Consider the following 25,032-nt stretch of genomic DNA (forward strand, 5'->3'; position numbering starts at 1 on the left):
GAGGATGGATTAGAGAAGGAAGATGCTAGAAGAAGGGAGATCAGTTAGGAAGACACAATAATTGTAAGGGGGAGGTCAGATGAGTGGGGAGAAGAGGACAGATAGATGTTGTGGAGTTAGAAGCTACAAAACTTTGCAATTGATGCGAAGTAGGGGAGAGTCATGTCTTGAGTGTTTCTGAGGTGAACCTGGATGTCTGGAAGGATAATGTGCTATTTAAGAAAAATTATTTCCCTGGGAGCTCCATAACAAAAAGCCATTTCCTTAGAAATGTATGATATACAGGTACAATCACGATGTCTTCTGATGTAAGAGTTCTCTTTTTGAACAATTAGAATAATTTTCTTTGTCTTTTCTTTTTTTCTGATTCAATCAAAGCATATGGGGCTGACACTGGCAGTAGGGTAGGCAGGTCAGGAGACTCAAGTATTAGTCTGTTTATAACTAGTTACACTAATGCAATTTATACAATATACAATATAGGATCATAGATTTAGATCTGGAAGGGACCTCAGAGGCCCATCAATCACTATTTGCCAGACACTGGAGCCTGGGACACAAATTTAAAAAACAATCAAACCAACTAACCCATTTTATTATAGGCATTTGAATTCTGTCAGATAACCTTGGCTAAGTTCTTAACCTTCTCTGGCCATCAGTTTCTTCATCTGTCCAATGATTGAACTGAATGGTCATTAAGACCTCTCCCAATTCTCAAGTTTTATATTAAGCAGGAAAATATAACTGCATTTTTAATGTCTTTTCTTTCCCTCCCTCCCTCCTTTTCTCTCTCTCTCCCTCCCTCCTCTCCTCTCTCTCTCCTTCTCTCTCTGTCTCTCTTTCTCCTCTCAGTCTCTCTCTGTCTCATATCCTTTCTCTCTCTCTCTCTCCCTCTCTCTCTCTCTCTCTCTCTCTCTCTCTCTCTCTCTCTCTCTCTCTCTCTCTCTCTCTCTCTCTCTCTCTCTCTCTCTCCCTCTTTCTTTCTCTCTTTTTCCTTTACCTTCCATCTTAGAATCAATACCGTGCATAGGTTCCAAGGCAGAGAAGAGATAATAAGGCTTAGTCAATGGGAGTTAAGTGTCTGGGCCCAGTTATATAGCTAGGAAATGTTTGAGACCAGATTTGAACCCAGGACCTCCCATCTCCAGGCCTGGTTCTCAATGCCTTGAGCCACTTAACTTTCCATATTTATGGAAATTATACAAATTAGTTTGTATGGTTATTAGCCATAGCTTCCCTATCATGACTGTCCCTTCATCTTGGGATCCTCACATTTGGTTCAGTCTCCTGATTGCCCCTGCAGATACGGGCCAAGGATCACTCTGACAAGGGTGGGGTGGTTTAGTCCCTCAGACATTTATTTATGATGTACCCACTCTTATGCAGCCTGGTACAGTAGAAAGGACGCTGGCTTCGTAGCCAGGGGACCTGGATTCGAATCCCACCTGTGATGAGGAGGTTGGCCTGGATGGCTTTTGAGGACGCTTGCATCTCTAGCTGTAGGATACTTTGATTATTATCATTATTATCTTCATGCCCATCAGAGAGCCTGGCACAGAAACGTTTAATAAATGTTTGATGATGGAGCGAATTCGACTTGAATCTTTCCTTTTCCTCTTCCTCAGAGGATGTCCCCAGTAGGCGGAGTGTGCAATTCCTCCTCTTGGTCACGAGATGGAGACCGTCGCGCTTTCTCGATTCTCGGGAAGGTGGTGGGGGCGCTCTGCTTCTGGTCTCCCTGCTCGGTCTTCGGTGTCGCTTACCGAGCATGCGCAGTGATGGTAGCTCTGGGCCTGAGTGATAAGGTTGATGGAGCCACTTCCGGGCGGGGAGCTGCGTGAGCGGCGGAGGGGGAGGGGCTGTAAGGAGTAGGAGAGGGGGAGAAGAAGGGGGAGGGGGAGGGGAGGAGGCGGAGCAGTCTCGGCTTCAATCTCTGCGGGCAGTCCGGGTCCGGGTTGGGCCTTAGACTGAGAGAAGAGGGATCCTGTTGCGGGGTGATAAGAGGGGAGAGGAGGGAGGGAGGGAGGGAGGGAGGGATCGCTTGGGAGGAGGGGTCCTTTGGGCTTAGGGGTTCCTCCTGAAGGTTGAAGGACCCAGCTCTCACGGATTGCGGGGGTCCCTCTGAAGGATCGAGGTCCCTCTGGTTTGGAGGTCCATCTGGGAGGTAAGAGGTTCTAGCTCTCCGGTGTCCCTCTGGTTTGGGGGACCCATCTGAAGGATCAGGAGTTCTGCTTTGGGAATCACTGGCAGATCCGAGGTCCCAGCTCTGATGGGTTGCTGGGGTTCCCCTGAGGGGCCAGAGTCCCTTGGGTTTGGGAGTTCATCTGGGGGTACCAGTCTCAGGATTTGGGGGCCCTTTGTTTTGGGAGTCTCACTGAGGAGTTGGGGGTCTCTAATTTGGGGGTTCCTCCGAGAGCTTTATGGGGGATCCTTTGAGAGATTGGGGAGTCTATCTGGTTTGGAGGTCCTTCTGAGGGTTTGGGGCTCCCTCTGGGAGGTCGGAGGTCCCACCTTTTGAGGAGTTGGGGGGGTCACTGGTTTGGGGTTTTCTCTAAGGTGTCGGTACTGCCCTCAGTGGTATTAAGGGTCCTTGAGTTGGGGATCCCGCCAAGGATTGGGGCTCTTTCTGGATAGGGTCCCTCTGAATGGTTATGGGGAGTGGTCTCTGAGGAAGATTGGTTCCGAATCGTCTCTAGCCTCTTGGTGGGAGAGTCTTGAGGGATCAGGGATACCATCTCCGAAGAGTCGGGAGGAGCTTTGAGGGGGAGGTTCGAAAAGGGGTGAGGTTTCTCTGAGGGTACTGGAGGGTGGTACAGTGGGACCCGGATTCAAGGTCCTCAGCAAGGACCGCGGTGGAGGTGCAGAACCCAGGTGTATGGGGTGTAGGTAGAGTTGTTCAGAGATGGGTTGGAAACGGGTTTGAATCCGAGCACAGTAAAGGTTGGGGTTTTGTGGGAGAAAGTCTAATTGAGGGTGACCTCCCCCCCCCCCCCCCCCCCCCCACCTCGGCGCCTGGGAGAGTCTTGGTAAATAAAGGAAAGAAACTGATCCTTGAAATTGACCTGGGGCAGGTACTGGGATGTTCAGTTTGGGAAGGATCTTCTGGGTGGAGCCTGAGGAAGTCCGCTTCTGATTCGCTCAATCAGATGGAGGGGCGGGACCTGACCCTGAGTCCTAAGAGTGAAACCTGAGCTTTCAAAGAAGGAAGCGAAATCTTTTGGACAACTCGGGTAGAGACCTGCTGCGATGTGAAACCGCCTTGGAATTAAATCTCTGTATTCTTTTTTTTACAGCAAGAAGGCACAGAAGGAAAAACAGGAGGAGGAGGGAGATGTTTGACTGGGATTTCCTAAAAATGGTGAGTCTTTTCCGGAGGCAGTTTTTGTGTGTAGCTGAAATGGAAAAAGTCCAGCACAATTACAGTATGAATCAGGGCACTTGGATGTGTAGATGCCACCCTTTTTTTCAGGGACAGGAGAGTATTTTGTCTACCTTTCCAAATGGCTTAAAGCTGCATCTGGAGAATGGGGGGAGGGAGGGAGGGAGGGAGAGAACATTTTGGCTTTAGATTTTTTTTTCTTTGTCCCTGGCTTAAGTGTAGGGAAGGTTTAGTCTCTTCTACTTTTGGTTTTGCTAAATAATTCTCTTCTTCAATTCTTCTTTATTTGAACCTATGGGTGGTTCCCCCCCCCCCCCCCCTTACTGGCACCATAGAATTGGTTGTCATCCTTGGGAAATAGGCAGGATCTAGTCCAGAAAATTTCCCTCTGGGAATTATATTTCTTCTCAGCATCAAAACAAGTATATGTATAACAAATATGTGTAAAGGTAAAGTGGTATTGAGATCTGGATTGTATTTGGGAATGTGGGTGATTTTAGTAATGTTGTGATTCATGTTTGGACTTGGCCCCTTCACAGAACATATTTACAACTTTGGGCACCAGTGATGGTAAAATTTTGGGTATTTTCAGTATATCTTGTCAATAGTTAAAACCCTTACTGAAATACATGTATGTATATCTATCTACATGTAGATATGTATATATAAATACATGTACATATGTACACATATCTATTTACAAATGTATCTGTACACATACACACATTTATATATACAGATGTGTGTATGTGTGTAGACACCCCTCATATATGTTTGTGGTAGGCTTGGGAAAGTATTTTTTAAAGTATATATTATAGAAACTATTTTTTTCTATTTTGTGACCAAATTCCTAGAGAAGATCTGATTTAACACTGTCTCCTCCCTACTTGATTTCATGCCTCCCCTGACTCCCAAGAGTGTAAGGTATTATTGAGAGCCATGTGCATGAATGATCTTATTACTTCATGGATTCTTAGGTTAATCAGCATGAGCTACTTTGTGAATACTGACTGTTTAGTAGGACTGTTGGCCAGTCCTGGTTTGGAGTTGGTGATTGCCCATATTTCTTCAGCACTTTGATGTGTTTTGGTAGTGGAGATAATTTACTTGTCTTGGTGAGGATTCACAGAGGTGTAGCTAAAAGACAGCACATTCACTATGTACATGGTGATATTGTTAGAAAGAAGCAGCTCTTTTTTTCTTGAATTCTTTGAGGTAGAATCATAGGAAATCTATGGCCAATTGTTGAGGGAGAGAATTCACCCTGAAACTTTCCTTTTCCTGTTCTCTGGAGGATGTCCCCAGCAGGTGGAGATGGAGGGTGTTTTTGGATGGCACAGTTGTCAGAGCTTAGGGCTTAGTTTACTTTAACAGTTTACATTAACCTGGGCAGCTAGGCAGCAACACAATGCATAGAGTGTCAGGCTTGGAGATGGGGGGTCCTGGGTTCAAATACAGCCTCAAACATTTCCTTGCTGTTTGAACTTGGGCAAGTCACTTGACCCCAATTAGCAACTAGCTTTTACTATTCTTCTGTCTTAGAACTGATACTTATTAGTATTAGTAATATTAGTAATTAGTAATATTAGTATTGAAGGTAGAAGGTAAGGTTTCAAAAGAAAAGAATGTGATTACCTACTGAGTATGTAGTCCTGCACACTTAGGAGTTTTGTGGGCGAAAAGAGGTCTGAGACATAATTCTTACCCTCAAGGTATGTATGGCCTACTGTATGTTAGATAATGTTTGTGAAAAAAATAGACTATCAGGCAATATATTATGAATGAGGCAGACAGGTGTTGTGGGCAGTCATGGAGGGCTTCATGGAGATGAAGGCCAGTTTGGGTCCTGAGAACATGGCCTTTGACCTCAGATAACTTAGACTCTGTAGGAGCAGGGAAACTTGTATGCAGATAACACTGCAATTAGGAGAATGCTAAGTGTATGAGAAGAGCGGAGAAAGTGCTATGAGTTCACTAGAGGAGAAACCTCACTCCTTGATGGAGGGGGAGAGGCTTCACGAAGCCTGGAGCACCTGAGAAGACCTTAAAGAAGGGAGGTTTTAAAGGGCTGGTTGTGGTACACCTTTGCTTAGGGCTAGGTCCAGGGATGGGAAAGGAAGGGATGGCTTTAGGGGTGGCATGTGGCGAGGGTCTAGTTTGACTGCAAGGTAAAACTAGTCAGGAAAAGTAGTTTGGAGCCCGATTGCGAAGGTTCTTGATAGCTGAGCCAAAGACATTCCACTTTATGTGGGAGGCCACAAGGAGCCAAGATCTGAGGCAGGGGTACAGTGGAAAGAATTCCTGGCTCTGGAGTCCAACATTATCTGTGTGACCTGGGACAGGGCCCCGACTCCCCCCCCAGGCTGCATGTTCCTCATCCATAAAAGAAGTTTGGGCACGATGGCCTCAGAGAAGGGCCCTTCCACCTTTCTATCTATCTACGTGGGCGTCTCAAGTGCTGTATGCCCATCAATATGATCTCATTTAGTGACAGCTAGCAAGGGTCAGAGGCAGGGTTGAATCTCTGTCTCAGCTGCCTCTGATCTGAACTGTGCACTAGGAAGGTTCTGATGGGATCTGGAGGGGAGCCAAGGGTGGGGGGTGTTTGAGATTCTAGGTGAGGAGAGGAGTTAGGAAGATCGCAGTAGAACGAGGTACATACTTTTGGACACTGACCATAGGAAACATTGTCTTGCTTGAATATGCGTAAGCATTACAAGAGTTTTGTTTATCCTTTTTTCCTCCCTCAGCAGGAGGGGGAAGTAGAAGGGAGAGAAAGAAATGAAAAAGAAGTGTACTTAGCAAAACCATATTTAATAATATTGGAAATCCAATAGCCTCTAGCACTTGCTTGTATCACGTATAATGTACTGCCGTATTATTGCAGCTGCTGTTTTTTTCCCCATAAACTTATGTTTTCTCTCTCCCACTAGACCATAAGCTCCTGTAGGGCAGGAAGCATGTCTTACACTTCTTTGTAGTTCTCAAAGCATCTAGCCCAGGACTGGACCCAGAAAGGTAACTAGGAGGGTGGTGGGAACGGGAGTGATAAGAACAGAAATGATCCAGATGGAACCATTGCTAGTAACGCCTGTAAGAATGTTGCTCTCTTACCCTCGCTTTCATTAGAGGAGGGCAGAGCAATCCATTTTCTAGCATTCTTCCTGTGGATTGGTCATCTTCCTCTTCATTCCCTCATCTACTAACTCTGAAGACCAGAAATGTGCACCGCATTGATGATTGGAAAGCACTTTCAGCATTGAAAGAGAAAGGTGCCTTATAAATATATTCATTTATTGAGATTTCTTTCTTCCCAACCAGCAATCAGAGGAGTCATCAGCTGAATCAGGATGAACAGATTTAGACTGTAGAGGAAAGATTGCCTTAAATGAGGGCAGTAGTTCTTTAAGCAGGGTCCTTAAAGTCAAAACTATTTTCAAAATGATACTACGACATTTGCCTATTACAATTTTCTGACTGTATATTTTTGTGAGGTCAGATTTTTTTTTTCCAATCACAATATTGCAATAAAGAGCCAGCACTTACATTTGAGTGCTTCATAAATTTTATCTTATTTTATTTTCACAACTCGGTGAGGTAGGTGCTATTATCCCATTTTGTAGTTGAGGAAACTGAGACAAGTAGAAGTTAAGTGACTTGCCTAGAGTCACATAGCTTGTAAATGTCTGAGGTCAGTTTTGAATTCAGCTCTTCCTGACGGACTACAGATTGAATTCAAAGGCAGGAATGAGAATCTAGCTATCTTCTGCTAAGGCAGAAGTTAAAGAAATTTGGAAAAATGTGTAAAACAATATCACTGTTCTTGCTAAATTTTTTTGTTTAGGAAAATAGAATTATTTTTCATAAAAATGTGTTATTTCTGTTAACATGTAGTAAGTTAAAAATTTATCAGTTTAAATTTCCAATATGGTAATACTGATAAAACCAGGATTGTGCTGGAGCAAATTCTAACCCAAGCAAAAGCTACAAATCAGGGCTTTGTTGTTTTGCTGATTGATTTAAGAAGGTGATGATAACAAAGCAAATTGAACTCCAAAATGTATTTTCATACATTCTTTTTTTTCCCTGAGAGCCCAATTGTTAACCCATCTTGCTCTATAAACATGCTTGAACTCTGCAGGAAGTTCTGGGAATGAAGTTATCACTAGACTCAGGGGCCTGGGGACCCTAGGCTAATAAGGATAACGATAATAATAATAACAATAATTGACAATGCTTGAAGATTTCCAAAGAGCTTTGCATCTCTTTTTTCTTTTAAATCTCACGATACTCACAGAAACAAAAGAAGAAGAATGGAAAGAGGTTCTGGATTTAAAAGTTTGAGAACTGTCGAACTCAGGATTCCCAACTTTTCTTGGGGAAGGTTATTTTTCTGGGAGTCTTGGGGTCGTGGGTAGTGGTGCTTTGATTAGGACATTTGGAGGAGTCCAGAGGACTATAGGGGCCCTCTGGCAGTGGCTATGTCTTTTGCTGCTAGAAATGGTCTCAAGTCTCAGAGAAAGTGATTCTATCCTCTAATTCCACAGCTCAGACCTGGACATTTGAGATTGGCTGTTTGGGGCCTTCTGCTCTAGACAGAACAATTGTGGACTATAGATGGGAAAAACTCATTTGTTTCTAGAATTGAGATTTATACAGTTAGCCAGATAGAAGATTTGGAAACTCGGGTGACCAGATTTCCAATCATTTTCTGATGGAACCTCTAATAACAACAGTTTCTGACATTATGATGCCGAAGTAGGGCCTGAGGTGAGGAAAGAGGGTGGGGGTGGGGGGGTTTGAATCAAAATTAATGCAATAATGTAATAAATGTAAATGTAATAGGGGAAAAGAGTACCAATTCTTTCGTTCTGATAATTTTCTATATACGAAATGACCCAAGTTATTTGTCCCGTTATACAAGTAACAAATATTAGAGCTAAAATTTTAGCTGAGGTCTCAGACTCCAGATCCAGTGCTTGATTCCCACTGGCTTTATGAAAGAGTTTACTGATCTCATAAGATGAAAGATGGCTATTATTTAGAATTAGATTATCATTAGATTAGACCTTTTAGACTGTGGTTAACATGCTATTCAGGGGATAATGCACTGCAGGGCTTTCTTCAGAAGAATGAGGATGCCTTTCCTGATCTAGAATAATCACTGTATAGGCTTTTCAGATCTTGATTTTTGGGCTCAAAGTTTCTCTTTTAAAGCCCAAGTTTTGTTGATTTTTTAAAAAGGAATCCCCTCTTCCACAGGTCTTCTATGGGGTAGTTAAGCAAAGGTCCCAGACAGCAGGCCCTGGAGTGGTAGGTGACAGGTGGGCAGAGATGTGGATTTAGGTTCTAGGCAAAAAAAAACCACATTTGAATGATGAAGACTAGCCAAGAGTAGAATGAATGGCCCTGCTTTCACTAGTGGGTCTCCCTCGCAGGAGATGACTTCAGGTAAAGACTGGTTAACCACTGCCCTTTGTTTGGTATGTTGTAGTGGGGATTTGTTTTCAGCTATGGGTTAAGCCAGGTGGCCCCTGAGACTCCAGAGTTTCTTTTGTTTTCAATACTGTACACCTAGTCATCTCCCTCTGTTGCCTCTCCTCTTGGCCTGGAAGACCGAAGAGCTGGAAGGTAGAGCAGTAAATTCCTCCTAAGAGGCTCTGAACTTCAGGACTTTCCATATAGCTCTCTGTTCTCCCTTGGCAGCTTAGTTTGGTTTTGACTCCATGGAACAGCATCCTCCTCCCTCCTTCCTTCTGCCCTTTGTGTGTTATCTTACCCCCATTAGATTGTAGGCTCCTTGAGGGCAGAGTGGCTTTCTTTTCTTTTAGCACCATATTTGACACCTAGTAGGTACTTAATAAATAAATGTTTTTTGAATTGAATATATATACACTGAAAAACCAGATTTGTGGTTATTTCATTCTTAAGACTTGTCTCCTTTTTTGGATGAGACTTATTCAAGTTAGTGGGACCGGAAGGTAGAGGGACTCTTAATATTTGAATGTATATTCTAGGCAGAGAACTGTACTCGATATTATTGTTCCAATCTAATGGGACCATCAAGAAGAAAATCAGTCCATTTTCCTAAGAGTTTTGATAATGAATGGAAGCAGTGGTGTATTCCCCAAACAAAATGATCTGTAAATAACATAAATCAGTAGTGTATTCCCAAAACAAAGTATTTTCGGCTTTGTAATATACTGGGAGTTTTCTGTTACATTTCCCTGCCTAATTACGTTTTGTTTAGTCTTATGTTATATATAGTTTGTACTCCCTCAGAATATACTAACTGAAAGTGGGCGGGGCAGGCAGGGATTAAACATTTGCTCCAGGGAGTTAATTTTCATGTATATAAGTCCAAATGCTGAAATATGTAAACATATAAATTAGAATTATAGCAGTATGCATGGAACTTTATGGTGGAGTGGAATAAAGTGATAAAATATGGCAATAAGTGAGAGAGAACAGAAGGTGGATATAACGATAATTTGTTGGAATTAATGTCGCAAATATTTATTAAATCCTCTTCTGTGTGGAAGATACTATGCTGGGCCTAGGGAATCTGTCAGCTTATATTTATGTTCAGGGTAGTGTGCATTTAATTTCAGAGAAGTGACTGGATGGGGGGATTGTTAGTTTGGAAAGCCCATAGGGAGGAGGCCATCTTGGAGGATGATACTGAAGGAGAGAGAGGAAGGTAACACACCAAAGGCAGATGCAAGGGGTGTGGAGGGGGGATTTGGTTCAGAATTAAGCCGAGCTGCTGGTGGAGAATAATTGTTCGGATCAATAAAGGTCACTACAGTCCCGATACTCTACCATGATATGGAAATGGTCCTGGGTTCTTAAAGCCAGTGGAGTGTAAGGGCTCCCAGGTCCTGTGGCTCTGCCTTACAGGTCTGGAAAGCCTGGGTGTCTCATGATGACTATTTTTGGTCCTAGTCACTTGTGAAAAGTGGCTCATTCCTAGGAAATGCCATCCATCATATGCCTTGCCACCAGAATCCTTGAAGTATGGAAGTCATTACCTCAGTCATTGCCCAACCTTAGGTCAGATCCTCTCCCAGGTCACAAAGAGACCGTTCACTGGGAAACTGAGGGTCCAAATTGGGACAGGTATTTAACAAATCTCACCTTCTGTCTTAGTATAAATTCCAAGACAGAAAATTAACAAGGGCTAGGCATTTGATGTTAAGTGACCTATCCAGGTTCCCACAGCTAGGAAGTATTTGGGACCACATTTGAACCTAGGACTTTCCATCTCCAGGCCTGATGCTCTACCCTCTGTACCTATTTGAGCTTGTTTTTTTGCTTCTCTCTCATTACAAATAATTTTGGCAAAGTAACTTAAAAGGAATAGATTCATCACTTTTTGAGAAAGCAGTTAGCTCTTTTGGTAGCACGAGATCTGTGAGAAGGTTAAAGCAAAAGGAACTATTTTACATTTAATTTAGAATATTTTCCCATGGTTACATGATTCATGAGCCCCCACCCCCCACCTCCCCTTACCTCTCTGCTCCCAGAGCAATTCCACTGGGTTATACATGCATTATTGCTCAAAACCCATTTTCATGTTATTCATTTTTCTAATAGAGTGATCTTTTAAAATCAAAACCTCCAATCAAATACCCTTTGGACCACGTGATAAATTCTTTGTTTTTCTTCTGCGTTTTTGCTCCCACAGTTCTTTCTCTGAATGTAAATAGCATCTTTCTCACAAGTCCCTCACAATTGACCTGGGTCATTGCATTGCTACTAGTAGAGAAGTCCATTACTCTGGATCGTTCACTTTCTGTGTACGATGTTTGCTTAGTTCTGCTTGTTTCCCTGCATCAGATTTGGTCCTGAGATTTGTCCCTTTCTTTATCTGTGTGGAGGGGAATGGGAACTCTGGCTCTCTTCTTGTTTATGGTCTGTAAACATTCTGGGCTTGATTCATTACTTTTAACTGCTCTGAAGTAGGGAAGAGGGTACAGTACTTGGAACGTTGATAAAGTCACCACAGTTACAGAAAGCGTAGGCAAGGCTTGTCCTCCGAGGTACAGTTTTCTCAGTGCTTTGCAGAAACGACCTTAAGTAACTCATTGCTTAGAACTAGGATCTGGATAGCTTCAGGACCCCCATCCCCAGCTCCACCATTAGATGGCCTTTTAAGTTGTCAGCCTTCGAAGTCACCTCTCCTTTGTGTCTCTCTGTCTTTTCTTCCTTCTCCATTTCTGTAGGGTAGGACGCAGGAGCAGAGGCAGAATTAAGCTTAACGTAGGGATTCGTTTCTTAACCATCTGAGCGCTCCCAAAGCTGCTTCTGGAGGTTGGTGAGGGATGTTGTCGAGAGGAACAAGTGTTCGAGGACAGCTTTAGCTAGATGACTTCTAATGCCCCTTCCAGCTCTGATGTTCTGTGAAATCCATTGCAGCCCTTTTGTAGAGCCCCACCAGTCTGTGAAAGGTGGACCAGCTCCAAGGAAACATGGTGGACATTTTCTATAGCATCGCTTCAGATCCTTCTCAGAGCAAAGGATTGGGCTTCTTTGGTTTCTGCTCAGTATTTCAGGCCAGTTTAGCCCAATCTCTGAAATGGGGAGGGAGTTCTTGTGCATGGGGGGGGGGGGTTGCCTTGATGACCTCCATCCCAGAGGTTCCTTTCCACTGTGAGGCTGGGATCTCGTTTTTATACTCCACTGGGGAAGCGCCCCTGCTCTGCTCTGAGGGAGCCCAAGTTGAGAAATGGCACGAGCATTCCTGTTCCAGTTCACTCTGAATGACAATGTTAAAGTTATTGGATGGGCTAGGATGCCGTGACTGTGCACCTATTTCCTGATATTTGAGGGCTGCTTATTTAGCTCTACCATGACCTGGTCACCACTTTCTTGTTCTGCACTCACATAGGAGCAGTGGGGAGATTTGTTGGCTCGTCTGTGAAGATAACGGTAAAAATCACTGAGAAAGGCAAAGGGATAGAGCCTTTTTTAGGAATGGCTTCTTTAATCAATAGCTCTTTTTGTAGACTATCAAGGTAGATAATTCCAAATCTCTTGGCAAATTGTCAACCATTGTTTGTGTTTTTTCTCAGAACTTCTTGTATTCTGCCTCATCTTGCAATCTTTGTGTGAGAAGCTTTTATCTCTAAAAGACTTCGAGTCAGCCAGATTTTAGGAGATGTGACTTGACTAAGACCTTTGTTCTTGATACTGCGGAGCTTTATCTGTGGGGTTATAGGTGAAGTAGATCTAAACTAGTGATTGAATTCTTTGCCCTTATTCTTCTCCATTGATCACCACTCGCACCTTTTCCCTAGCAAACGTGAACTTGTTTTGATGCACTTGAAGAGAGAACTAACTCCTACTTTGAAGGCCGTGACAGAATAGCACAGAATAGTAGTGTGGTATTTTTTATCCGAATAGGAACCTGGCATCTACTCAAAGAGAAAGCCTGTTTTTTCATTTAAAGATGACCTATAGATGAGTAGATGATGAATAGAGTTATTTTCTAAAGGTTATAACTTTGGATTTGGAAGTCAAGGTACTTAATTGGAGTCTATCTTCTTTAGGATCAGATTGTTCTCAAACCATGTTTTTTCATTAAAAATCATTGGAAATGGGGGCAGCTGGGTGGTTCAGTGAATTGAGAGCCAGACTTAGAGATGGGAAGTCCTGAGTTCAAATCTGGCCTCAAATACTTCCTAGCTGTGTGATCCTGGGCAAGTCACTGAACCCCCATTGCCTAGCCCTTATCATTCTTCTGCCTTGAAACCAATACACAGTATTGCTTCCAAGATAGAAGGTAAGGGTTTTTAAAAAAATTGGAAATGTGAACGTTATAGCTTTCTTTGGCAACATTTTTTAGGATGTCTTTAATCTTGTCATCTTTAAAAACAGCAAAACTTTTGAGGGAAATTTTGCAAAAGGTTTCAGGGTTTAGAAAAACTAATTCATTTTCAGGGTTAGAAATATCTGCTCCTGTCTAGGATCAGAGCCTGGGGAAAAGAGGAGCCCAGATCATTTCTTCCCCACAAGGGACATGTTGGGGTTCTTTCCACTATTATTTCTTTTCTTTAAGTGGGAGGGGCCTGTGAAACGCAGGTAATTAAAATAATTGCTTTACCCCCGATCTCTTAAAAGGGTTTCAGATAACCCTTATATTTTTTTATAAAATTTATTTCACCTTGATTGATTTTTTTTTTTTGGCCAATTGGTCAAAAATATAAGTACTTGTACCTTTATTAGTTTGCACTATGTCTGCTTTTTAGCTTTGCACTTTTTCATTCAGATAACAAATGTGTTAATTGAGTTTCTTTTTTTACAAAGCCTAGTGGTTTTGGAGGCTTCCTTTCCTGAGGAGTATCTGGGTGTCTACTTCCCAACCTTCATTCTGATCATCCTTTGTTAGTGTTTTCAAAGGAAACACGTTTAATATTCTCTCCTGGTCAATAACTTGGTAATATAGGCAGAATATAGAGTTATAGTTGTGACAATGGGGCTGAAGTGAGAACTGCAGCATTGCTGGGTTAAAGGGATCTGATATCCAGAGAGAAAACAGGGGAGCATTGGAAGGCCACCGGCCTGGTATTACCTCCTGGCTAATGGGGAAATAAATGGCTGAGGACTAGACCAGGACACTTAGAAGCAAACGCCTCCTTCTCCCCCTTTTCCATTATTGCTTCTCCGATTTCTAAACCGCAGCAGGTCCTGAAGATCTCATCCCTAGCCTTGCCTGCCTTCTCTTTCTGAGAGAAAGTGAGGTCCTTTGGGAGAATCTGTTTTTCTGTTTCTTTTTTTGTTCATCTTTGCCAGGAAAATAATCATTTGGCTGTAGGTGCGGTATCCAGGGCCATTAGCTTTTAAGAGCTCAAATGCTTTGATTTTCTTCTGTTTCAAGGGTGTGTGTGTGTGTGTGTGTGTGTGTGTGTGTGTGTGTGTGTGTGTTGGCTTGGGAAAAGAGATCTAATTGTATAATATAGGATGATTTTTATTTTGGGGACTTTTCATATTGCTTTATGAACATGGAAATGGGTTTCTATATTGTCACAATGTTGACACAGTGAAGAGACTTACTTAAATATCATAGTTCTCAGCACACAACAGCCACTTAATAAAGATTCCCCTGGTCATCACTGACAAAAAAAATAAGTCTTCATATTGCCCAAGATTAGTAGCTTGTGATTGAGGAAAGGCACAGATTGACAGATTGGCTCCATTATTTTTTTTAATCCTTACTTTCTATTTTAGAATCAATACTAGGTATTGGGTAGAAGGGAGATGAACAGTAAGGGATAGGTAACTGGAATTAAGTGACTTGCCCAGGGTCACACTGTTAAGAAGTATCTGAGACCAAATTTGAACCCAGGAACCTCCCATCTCTAGAGCTGTCTCTCAATCCACTAAACCACCTACCTGCTCCTCAGACAGGCTCTTCCACACTCCTGTTCGTAAGATTTGGTTCCTCTCCTGGTCATTTTAATCTGGTACTTTTTGAGGTGCCCAAGAAAGTGATTTATTTTCTGACCAGTTTTATATTTTGAAGTTACAAAGTTTTATGATCTGATAAAAAAAAAGATGAAATCTCCTTCTTTTGGTTCCTTTGTCTCTTCTTGTTTGGTTACAGTAGAGAAAGACTGATCCTTAGCTCCCTGACTGTTTTCCTGAGAAATTACTTCCTTATGTAACCTTATTCCTTAGCCTGACATTTAATTCTTATTATTGAGGTTTTCATCAGCCCATCTTGGTCAAAATCTTGCAGTCCATTTGTCAGAGCTGCCCATGAGAAGCCGAATGGAACATGCTTATCTTTCAGGGTATTCTAGGCTTCAGAGCCCTTCTTGAAGAGGGCTGGGACTTGTATTGTGCAATAGCGATAGAGAAGGAAATGAGAAGTGGAGGAGAGCAAACCTATTCCCTGATACTCGATTTCAGGGTGGGAAGTTTTGGTATCAGGTAATATCTTTTTAACATCCGTTAGTGATTGTAGGCTATCAGTGAACTTTTGTGCTGATATGATCAGTGGACTTTTATGCTTTAATGTTGATAAATCAGGATTGATGCTGACTTTTGTATTTCTCAGGAGGGCAGGGATAGTGTTTTTTTTCAATTTCCCCCTATAAAATCAGTAGATTTGGTGCCCCACCTAAATGGCAGGCCAATCCGTGCCTTGCTAGATTCAAAGGGTCACAGAAAAACTGGATTAATCATCTACTGTTGAAGTAAGACAACTCTGATATCTTTGAACCTCATGTCACCGTAGATAACCATCCCCTTTTGGAGCTCAGCAGCAGCACGAGACATGCAGTTAAGTTGGAGTATCATGTTCCCTTTTCAGACAATAGCAAATCAATATAGGACTTGGGCAGGCAGTTCATTTGCAATCAGACACGAAAAGGGTTCAGCCTTCTGGCCATTGTTCGGTTCACCACCTTCCCTAGGTCTGAAAGAAAAGTCCATAGTCTTTTTTTAGGGCACCTGGAATGAATTAAGCAAATGGACCATTTTCTGTTAAGAGCTTCTTGGTGTGAACTTGGCTCTGAGCATATCAGCTCCGTACAAGGGCATGTTCTGACTTCCTCTGTGAGGGGAGGAGAGTGAGGCCATAAGAGAAGTTCACAGTACAATGGATGTGGCGTGTCCCCTCCACCCAGCCTTTATCCAGTCAGTGCTAGTTATTGGACACTTGTTATCTTCAGTGCATCATGGATGATAAAAAGCTGTTTGCTTTCTTTTTATTTCTTTCTTGGCTCCTGCTTCAGAGTGACATTGATGCCATACAGGATCATTTAGAAAAAATGGAGACGTGAGGTAAACCTAGTTTATCGTCACTTTCCAAAGGCTAGAAATCTCTTGTGCTGGTGGGCCGCAGGCTCACCGGCAGGCTTTTTGCAAGACAGAGTAGCATTTTCAAGCTCCTGAATCTGTGGAGTCCGAAGCACTGATCAGGGTCAATTACGCTGGGGTTGTTTTTTCATCCCTTTTGTGGCCAACCACCTAGTCAGGTAAGCAGGCCAAAGGCAGGAGGAGAGGCTGTGGTCAGAAAGCAGAAGGAAGCGGCTGGGAACCTTTGCTCTTGAGCCTGCCATCTTGTCTTCACTGACACCATGCCCAGATCATGGGAGGTAAAGAATTTACTTTGTCAGTGTGTGGAGTTGGAAGAAAGAATGCCGCAGGGGTCCGTCTTGCCAGCAGCCTGTGTCATCTTCGCTTTGCTTTAGAGGCCAGTTGAGTGTGGCGTGACGTGTGCTCAAATTTTTACCAGGAAAGCAAGGTTTGAATCTTAGCTCTGATTTCTGTTGGCTCTGTGACTCTGGGCAAATTACGTCACCTCTCCATCCCTCACCTATTGAGGGAGTTACGTTCCAGAGACCCCCACAGTAGGTGAAAATCCACGAGGCCGTGGCGTTATATTTATATATGTTTTAAGGCTTTATAGGCCTTTCTCACTCCCCGATAAACCTTTTCCACATTCTTATTAACCTACAGTCACTACTGAGCCAATCAGCGCCCAGGATACAGAACACAGCACTGTGGTTGGTCCCCTTTCATTCCATCAGCCAATAGTGTGCTGTGAGAAGTGTAACTCCATGATACAGAATTAGATATATTTAAAAAACCCCACAATACAGTGAACTGCAATATAGTGAGTTACAGCTGCAATATTAGCAGTTTGTAGGATTATTTGAGAGCAAAGTGTTTCATAAACTGTGAAGAGATATAAGTGAGTTATGAGCATAATTATCATAATAAAAACATCATAATAATAGCCTTGGGGTTTTTTCCTTCCTCTTCCCATTTCTAGCCAACCTCCTCCAATGAATTCACCAAATTACAAGTTTTTAATGTTAGAAGGGACCTCCGAGGCCATGTAGTATGACTTGGGCCCAAGTGGGAATCCCCGCTGCACACTTGACCCTGGCAGATTCCAGAGCTGGGAACTCACTGTCGCATGAGGCAGCCCATTCCAAGTTTGGACAGCTCGAGTTAGTGAAAGCTCACCTGAGATCAAGCTGAAATCTGCCACAGCGACTTGTATCCATCCATTCTAGTTCTGCCCTTTGGAGCCGCTCAGAATAAATGTTAGGCTGTGGCCCATCCCTTCAAGGACTTCCAAACAGTCCTCCTGGGATTGTCCTCTTTCCCACCCTCTCCAGCTTTCCTTCTTCAGATGAAGCACTCTCTGTTCATTCACTTGATATGTAGTCTTCCGGGCCTCCCGTCATCTGGTTCACTTTCCTTTGGATATACTCTAGTTTGTTTTACAACTTTTTTTTTTACAACTTTTGGTTGACAAAAGTATTACTACTATCTTTGGCTTTTGATTCACTCACATTTCCCAGTACATCCCTTTTCACTTTTTCTCCCAGAAAATGATCTTTTGAAACAAAGAATAAAAGAGAGGGGGAACAAACCAACCAGTTCCGCAAAATTCACCAACATTCCAAAAAATCTGACCTATTGAATCCAGCAGCAGCAGCAGCATTCCTAGTCCTCCTCCTGACCCAACGAGCAGAGAAGGTGCCTTCTCGGGGCACTTCTTTGGGGCCAACGTTGTTTTGGGGTGGTTTTTCCATCATCGAAGCCCCCGTGTATGTTGTTCTCTTTGGTTGGCTTTCTTCATTATATACCAGTTCATCTGAGTCTTCCTAGTCTTTTCTGCATTGCCTTACACTGTTCCACAGTTTATGTAACTCTTCCCTAACCTAAGGACATTGACTTTGTTTGAGTTCTTCGATGCTAGAGTGCTACAGTAAATCTTTTGTTGCCTTTGAGTCCTTCCTTTCTAACTCGGACTCTCTTCCGGCACATGCCTTGACTGGGTCAAAGAGCACAAACATTTCAGTCATTTTTACAGCGTGATTGCAAATGGCTTTTCAGAATGGTTCATTGATTCTCAGCTCGAGCTCTAGTGTGCGTGTCTTCCTGTGTCTCTTGCAGCATTTTCATCACCCTTAAATTAGGAGCTGAACACGGTACAATGTACTTTGTCAGAGCCCACCATTGTTACATAGCAGAGTGAGCTTCGATTGTTAGCTGTTTGGGCTGGCTTTCCACACTGTTAAATCCTATGAGTTTGTGGTTCACTAAACTCTCAAGGTCTTTGTCACATAAACTCTTGTCCTCATTATTGTGGTCTGGTGGTTACTTTCCTGACGTCCACGACTTTCACACATTTCGCAGTGGAGAAGCAGGAGGAGGGAAATAGACATAAAGAGGCCCTTAGTAAGGGAAAGAGAATTATATTATCCTTTGGATAGCCTCGTGCACTTATGTTCCAAGGGTGGGTTGGGGAAGGTTCACCCAAGACACATGATGTATCTCTTGAAATAGTCATTTTCAAAATGTGGTAATGTTTGCACTTTAGTTTTTGGAATAGATCATTAATTTTAAAGTTTAATTTTTAAAAAGCAAGTCCCTAGTTGATGTTTTGCCAGAAGCAGGTTTATTGCCCCCCGATTATGGTGGCATCTTTTTGGTTGGGAACTGAAATGTCCCTTAACTTTGGCAAGGGCCCTGGTATAGTTAGGCCACCCGGACATTAGTGCCAACTCATGGGGCTGCCTCTAGGTCTCTCTTTTTCCCCACCATCATGGTTCTGACTCTTTACACAGGGAAACTGATGACAAATTTCTCTTGCATCACAGAAGTGCACTTTGTGGATTGTTACCATTTTGCACTCATGCAATTGTATCTATCGTTTTTTTAACCAACTAGAGTACTCAGCTTTGCTACTTTATGTACTTAATTCCATAAACTGGTTAGCTTCTGGCATCTGACAGAATTGTACCATTGTCCACAGTCACTGTTGCTCTCATTTTCTAACAAGAACATCAGCCTTTAATTGTCTTTTCTCTCCCTCAGCTTTGTAGGAAATAGGATGGTGAGGTCAGGCAAAAATCTACTGGTTGGTTGATTTATTGACCAGAATCTTCCCAAAACACTTAACATTTTGAGTATTGTTGTTTTTCTCTTAAAAAATATTTTTTGGTTGTTTTTCTCTGAATATTATTTTCTGTGTTTTTGGGTTGGCAGAGAGAGAGGCTGCAGCGCCATGAAGGCTTAGGACATCCTCAGAGAATATATGATAGTTGGGTGCTGCCTGGAGTCCAGTGCCCCATCTGTATCAGTTGGGGATCTTTGCTCCTGATCACATTGTTGCAAAGTTGCCATTCTAGTACTTTATTTCTCAGCTGAAGAAGATGAAGTCATCTGCAGAAATTGTATACCATGGACAGGTCTTTGAGAAGTTTCTTCTTAGGGTGAAAACCAAGAGAGGGATCCATGTCATATATAGGGAGTGTAGGGACCTGGCTACTGCTGGTGCTGCCATTAGGTGCTGCTGAGATCTGAGGGTCCATCACTGAATTTGGGTCAACACCACTGAGATAATGAAAGTGGAAGAAATTCCTGCTTGTAAACAGAACTAGTCTCAAGTCAAAAAGTTTCATGCCACCCCTCTGCTCCATGGAAAATGGCATTGCCGGCACAAATCATGTTTTACTATCAAGATGCCCAAGATGTTCTTCTAAATGCAGTCAGGGCATATTTTATTTGATGTATTCAAAGAAATTTCTCAGTTGAAAAGTAATGTCATTTCCCTTTCAAATATATCTATGTAACTGTACCTGATCCCGGCAATGACCTCCATTATAGTTCACATTGTGTATGTTTTTTAAAAAAAATTATTTAGAACATTTTTCCATGGTAACATGATTCATGATTTCTTCCCTCCCCCCCCCCTTCCCTCCCCTGCTCCTGGAGCTGACATACAGCTCCACTGGGTTATCCATGTATTATTGTTCAAAACCTATTTCCATGTTGGGCATATTTGCAGTAGAGTGATCTTTTAACATCAAAACCCCAATCATATCCCCATCGAATCATGTGATCAATCATATGTTTTGCTTCTGGGTTTCTGCTCCCACAGTTCTTTTTCTAGATGCACATAGCATCTTTCTCATGAGTCCCTCAGAATTGTCCTGGATCATTACATTGCTGCCATTAGAGAAGTCCGTTACATTTGATTGTATCCACATTGTGTATGTTTTTATACCTCTATCTAATTCACTTGTATAATATTATATATTATGGTTTTCTGAATTTGTGTCTTATCCCATCTGTAAATGCAGAGACTATTTTCTCAACACTTTTTTATCTGGCAACACCTAACAGTGCTTCCCTTGCCCTTCCCTTGCCCCCAACTTCATATTCTTTCCTCTCCTGCCTCCATGCTTTTGTATAGCTCACCCTTGTGCCTGGAACATGCTTTATGGTCTTCATTCTCCCAGTAGCCTTTTAGAATCTAACTTCTTTCAGAGCAAGCTCAGGGTCCCCCCTCTTATTCCAAACTCTTTCTTGCTTTCTCCCTCTTCTAATTATCTCATATGCATTTATCTGTGTTCATGTTGTGTCTGCTTTCTGGCCCTACCCCCTGATAATCCTTGAGGGCAGGGACATTTTTGTTTTTTGTCTTTGTATCCCCTGGGCATAGGGTTTTTTCTTGTTTGTTGGGTTGATTTGGATTGTGGGTTCTGCTTCTGCCCGTTGGCAAGGACTAGTCCTATGTCTCTCATTACCCAGAAGAAAAGGGAGATCCTTAGAAGAGGGATGACTCGTAGTTGCTTGGCCATGGCAGGATAAACATTGAATGTTTACTCTTATGGGGATACTAAGTTGGAGTCACTTTAGGTCATAAAGGTTTGGATGTGTTCATACATAGAATGGATTGCTTTAAGGTAGGAGATAGGACAAAAAAGGTAATTCTTATCAGATGAAGTTCTTTTGTCTCTTGCTCTCATTATCCACATCCCTTTCTGTGTCATTTAAGCTTGTCATAAGAACAGTAAAACCTAGTCCTCAAATTCATTATCACACCAAGTACCCCTTTGTGCATGTATTTTGCTAGTTAAGGTGAAAACATTCAGGAACTTGAAAGTGGAGAGGTGACTCACTCTTGGGGTGCCTGTGGTTTGTAAGGGGTTAAAAGATTCCTTAAGGCTGGGTTACATCAGAACTTTCCCAGGGGGTCATGCACCAAAGAACAGCCTCTTCAGTCTTCCCAAAGAGACTGTCCTACATGGCCCAGAGAGCCCAATAATGTGTAAGGAAGCTGAGCAGTGCTGCAACACTCTTCATCCTCCAAGGACTAAGGCTGTTTGTTTCTGCTAAATTGGCACCAGCAGTGATAGGCACTATCAAAAAGCCCAGGATTTGGGCCGAAGTGTGTGAAAAGGGGGGACGTTGTAGTCACTGACCTGTTGTGTGACCATGGGAAGATCACATCTTTTCAGTCTGAATTCCCTCTGAAAAGTGAGGGGTTTAGCCTGGATGAACTATATAGTTCCCTTAAGAATCTATGGATAAGTGGAATCATGCGTCGGCTATGGGAGAGGGAAGGGGGGAGGGGGGAGGGGAGGAAAAGAAAATGATCTTTGTTTCCAGTGAATAATGTATGAAAACGACCAAATAAAATAATGTTTAAAAAAAAAAGAATCTATGGATAATAGGAGACACAGCCTCTTGGATTAGCTTTTTGCCAAGTTATATTACATTTTGAATTTTTAGAATGAGGGCTGTTAGTTTATTTTCCCATCAAATTTATTTTCTGTCTCTTGTCTTGGACTGTGAGGAGTTAGAGGGTATCTGTAGGATGCAGTAGAAAGAAAATAGGATTTGGATTCCAGAATTGGGTATAAGGACCAGCATTCACTCTGTGACTGGGTTTATCACTTAACTTCTCTCAAGATATTTTATCGATGTCTTCCTGTACCTGTGGGACATTTTTTTTTTAACTTTAAACAATTTTATTACACAAAGGTCATCACATAATTGGATATTTCTCTACTTTGTACACAATTTTAATTATTCTTCATCTGCCCCTAAAGGCTGCTTCTGAACTTTCTTTCTAGTGATGGCAAATACTAAAATTCTGATTTAACAGAATAGTAGTAAAAATGCCTCAGCTGGTTTAAGTTGAAAGCAGAACATTGGTACATGGATCTTGCACCCAATATTAGGAATGTACAAATGTCTTTATTTATTTATTTTTTCCTTTTAAACATTATTTTATTTGGTCATTTTCAAACATTATTCATGAGAAACAAAGATCATTTTCTTTTCCTTCCCCCCCCCCCCATTGGCGATGTGTGATTCCTCTGGGTATCACATGTGTCCTCGATCCGAACTCATTTCCATGTTATTGGTTTTTGCATTAGGGTGTTCATTTAGAGTCTTTCCTCAATCATATCCCCGCCACCCCTGTAGTCAAGCTGTTGCCTTTCGTCGGTGTTTTTATACAAATGTCTTTATTAAAAAAATATACAAACTAAATTATCTGTAGGCATGGCTAATGACAGCAGTAAACATTACATATTTTGTCAACTGAAACCAGTAACTGATGGCTTATAGTGATTTTTTAAAACATCAGCCTTTACTTCAGTCTTCTCTCCAACGGACTTCTCTGAAGTTAGTGAAGAACACTGCCTTGAGTCTTGCTTGCATTACAGATCATAATGATTTTAGAAAGCATTATTCTAGGAAATTAGAACATGCCACCTCCCATGCCTCCACCCATCCCACCCATCCCTCCCATGTCAGGTTCTTTCTCTTCTTTAGGAATTTCAGTAACAACAACTTCTGCTGTAGTTAATAAAGAAGCTACACCAGCAGCATCCAACAGAGCAGTTCTTACAATCTTAGTTGGGTCAATTATTCCTTTTTCAACCATATTCACAAAATCTCCAATCATGGCATCATAACCTATCTCTGAAGAGCTTTGTAAAATCTTCTCAACTATCAATGAGCCCTCCACAGCAGCATTCTTAGCAATGGTCATTGCAGGGATTTTCAATGTCTTCTTACTTATGTCTATTCCAATTTTTGGATCTTTAGTATTTGGAGTTAATGCTTCTAAGGCTGGAATGCATCAAAGCAATGCACAGCCACCTCCCAGAACTATGCCCTCTTCAACGGCAGCACGTGTAGCATTAAGTGTATCAGTAACTCGCTCTTTCTTTTCATTCACTTCTATGTCACTTGTTCCACCAACCTTTATTACAGCAACTCATTTAACTTTTCTTTTTCATAGTCATTAGTAGTAATCTTTAACTGTTCAGTGATTTTCTGAACAAATTTTTCAATTTGGGATCTGTCACCCCTTCCCTTCAAAAGCATCATCTTTTGTCACAATAACCTCCCCGACTTTTCCAAAATCATGAGCCAGAGTCAACCCTTCTTCTCCCAATACTGTACCACCAGTAGCAATAGCCATATCCTTAAGCTGGTTCTTCCTGTTATCACCCAAACCGGAGCTTTCACTGCAACAACCTGCAGTCCAACTTTTAACCTGTTCAAAACAAGAGTATTTAATACTACTCTGTCAACATCCTCAGCAATTATTACCAAAGGCTTACGGTGGGCATTTGCAGTTTCAAGTGCAGTACAATAGACTGGACACTGGGGGTTTTTTTTTCACTTAGGAACATAGGCATCTTGGAATTCACATTTCTGACCTTTAGCTGTATTAATAAAATAAGGAGAGATATAACCTCTGTCAAATTTCATGCCTTCAATAATTTCTAATTCATCATTTGATGTTTTTCCATCCTTTACTGTGATGACACCTTTTCGTCCAACTTTTTTCATTGCGTCAGATATTATGTTGCCAATTTCTCCATCTCCATTTGCAGAAATTGTAGCAACCTGAGCAATTTCTTCAGGGGTTGTGACAGGTTTAGACTGGTTCTTAAGCTCACTAATGATAGGTCAACAGCCAACATCACACCTCTCCTGATCTCCACTGGATTTGCTCCTTTGCTGATCTTCTCAAAACCTTCCTTAGCAATGGAGCGTGAAAGGACTGTCTGTGGCAGTGGTAGTGCCACCCCCAGCCTCTTCATTTGTGTTATTGGCAACATCCTGAACTAGTCGGGCAGCAATATTTTTATATTTGTCCTTCAAGTCAATTGCTTTTGCAACAGACACTCCATCTTTTGTTACATTGGGACTTCCCCAACTCTGTTCAATGATCACAGTTCTCCCCTTTGGCCCCATAGTAACAGCAACAGTGTCAGCTAAAAGACCTACACCTTGAAGCACTGAGGCTCTGGCATCTGCTCCAAATTTGACATCTTTAGCATAAACTCGTGTCAAGTGAGGGGCCAGTGCCCTAGACACTGGCCTTATCTGCTGAAGGACTGTGGATAACCGGAGCATTTCCTCGTGTACCTACGGGGGCAGGCAGACAAGCGCGCAGTGCAGATTGTCAGCAATGAATCTGTGGGACATGTTTTAATGGGAAAAAATGATAAATTTTGGATTTTGAATTCTTTCTATCTTGGGGCACCCAAGCATGTGATTGATTCCTCTCCAGCTGAAAGGCTTATGTTCACAGCTATCTTTCCTGACTGCCAGCAAACTATGGCTGGTGACAAGTTAGAAACTGTTGTCTTTGCAACTGATTCTCTCTGAATGATTTTCTTTCTCTCATCTTGGTCACAAATTTGACTTCTTAGACCTAGACTTTCCCACCAGAAGCCTCCTTTTTTAACTGTTTGAACCTGCCAGCCATTTTCGTGGAGGATGTCCTCTTAGAGCCTCGCAGAGCATGAATCCTGGCAACAGCCACTGCTGGACTTGGTTGGGTTTGTTGGCAGCAATGGTGTGGCCCAGGG

At 42.3% G+C, this 25,032-nt stretch overlaps 1 protein-coding gene and 1 pseudogene across 4 annotated transcripts in view; one reads left to right on the top strand and one right to left on the bottom strand.

The window, feature by feature from the left end:
- SGPL1 (sphingosine-1-phosphate lyase 1) overlaps positions 1-25,032 on the top strand; it is a 96,671-nt gene that overhangs the window by 5,224 nt on the left and 66,415 nt on the right. For 2 of the 4 annotated variants that reach the window (XM_007478193.3, XM_056799252.1), the window contains exon 3: positions 3,294-3,358. In XM_007478193.3, coding sequence (XP_007478255.1) covers positions 3,332-3,358 — 27 coding nt within the window. In that variant the 5' untranslated portion in view covers positions 3,294-3,331. Of the gene's footprint in view, positions 1-1,860; positions 2,165-3,293; positions 3,359-25,032 lie in introns of those variants that run through there. The other 2 variants (XM_007478194.3, XM_007478192.3) reach the window with 2 other exon arrangements.
- On the bottom strand, positions 22,772-24,589 carry LOC130454559 (60 kDa heat shock protein, mitochondrial-like; annotated as a pseudogene).

The sequence above is a fragment of the Monodelphis domestica genome, chromosome 1 (assembly GCF_027887165.1).
Source record: "Monodelphis domestica isolate mMonDom1 chromosome 1, mMonDom1.pri, whole genome shotgun sequence".
NCBI classification, from domain to species: Eukaryota; Metazoa; Chordata; class Mammalia; order Didelphimorphia; family Didelphidae; genus Monodelphis; species Monodelphis domestica.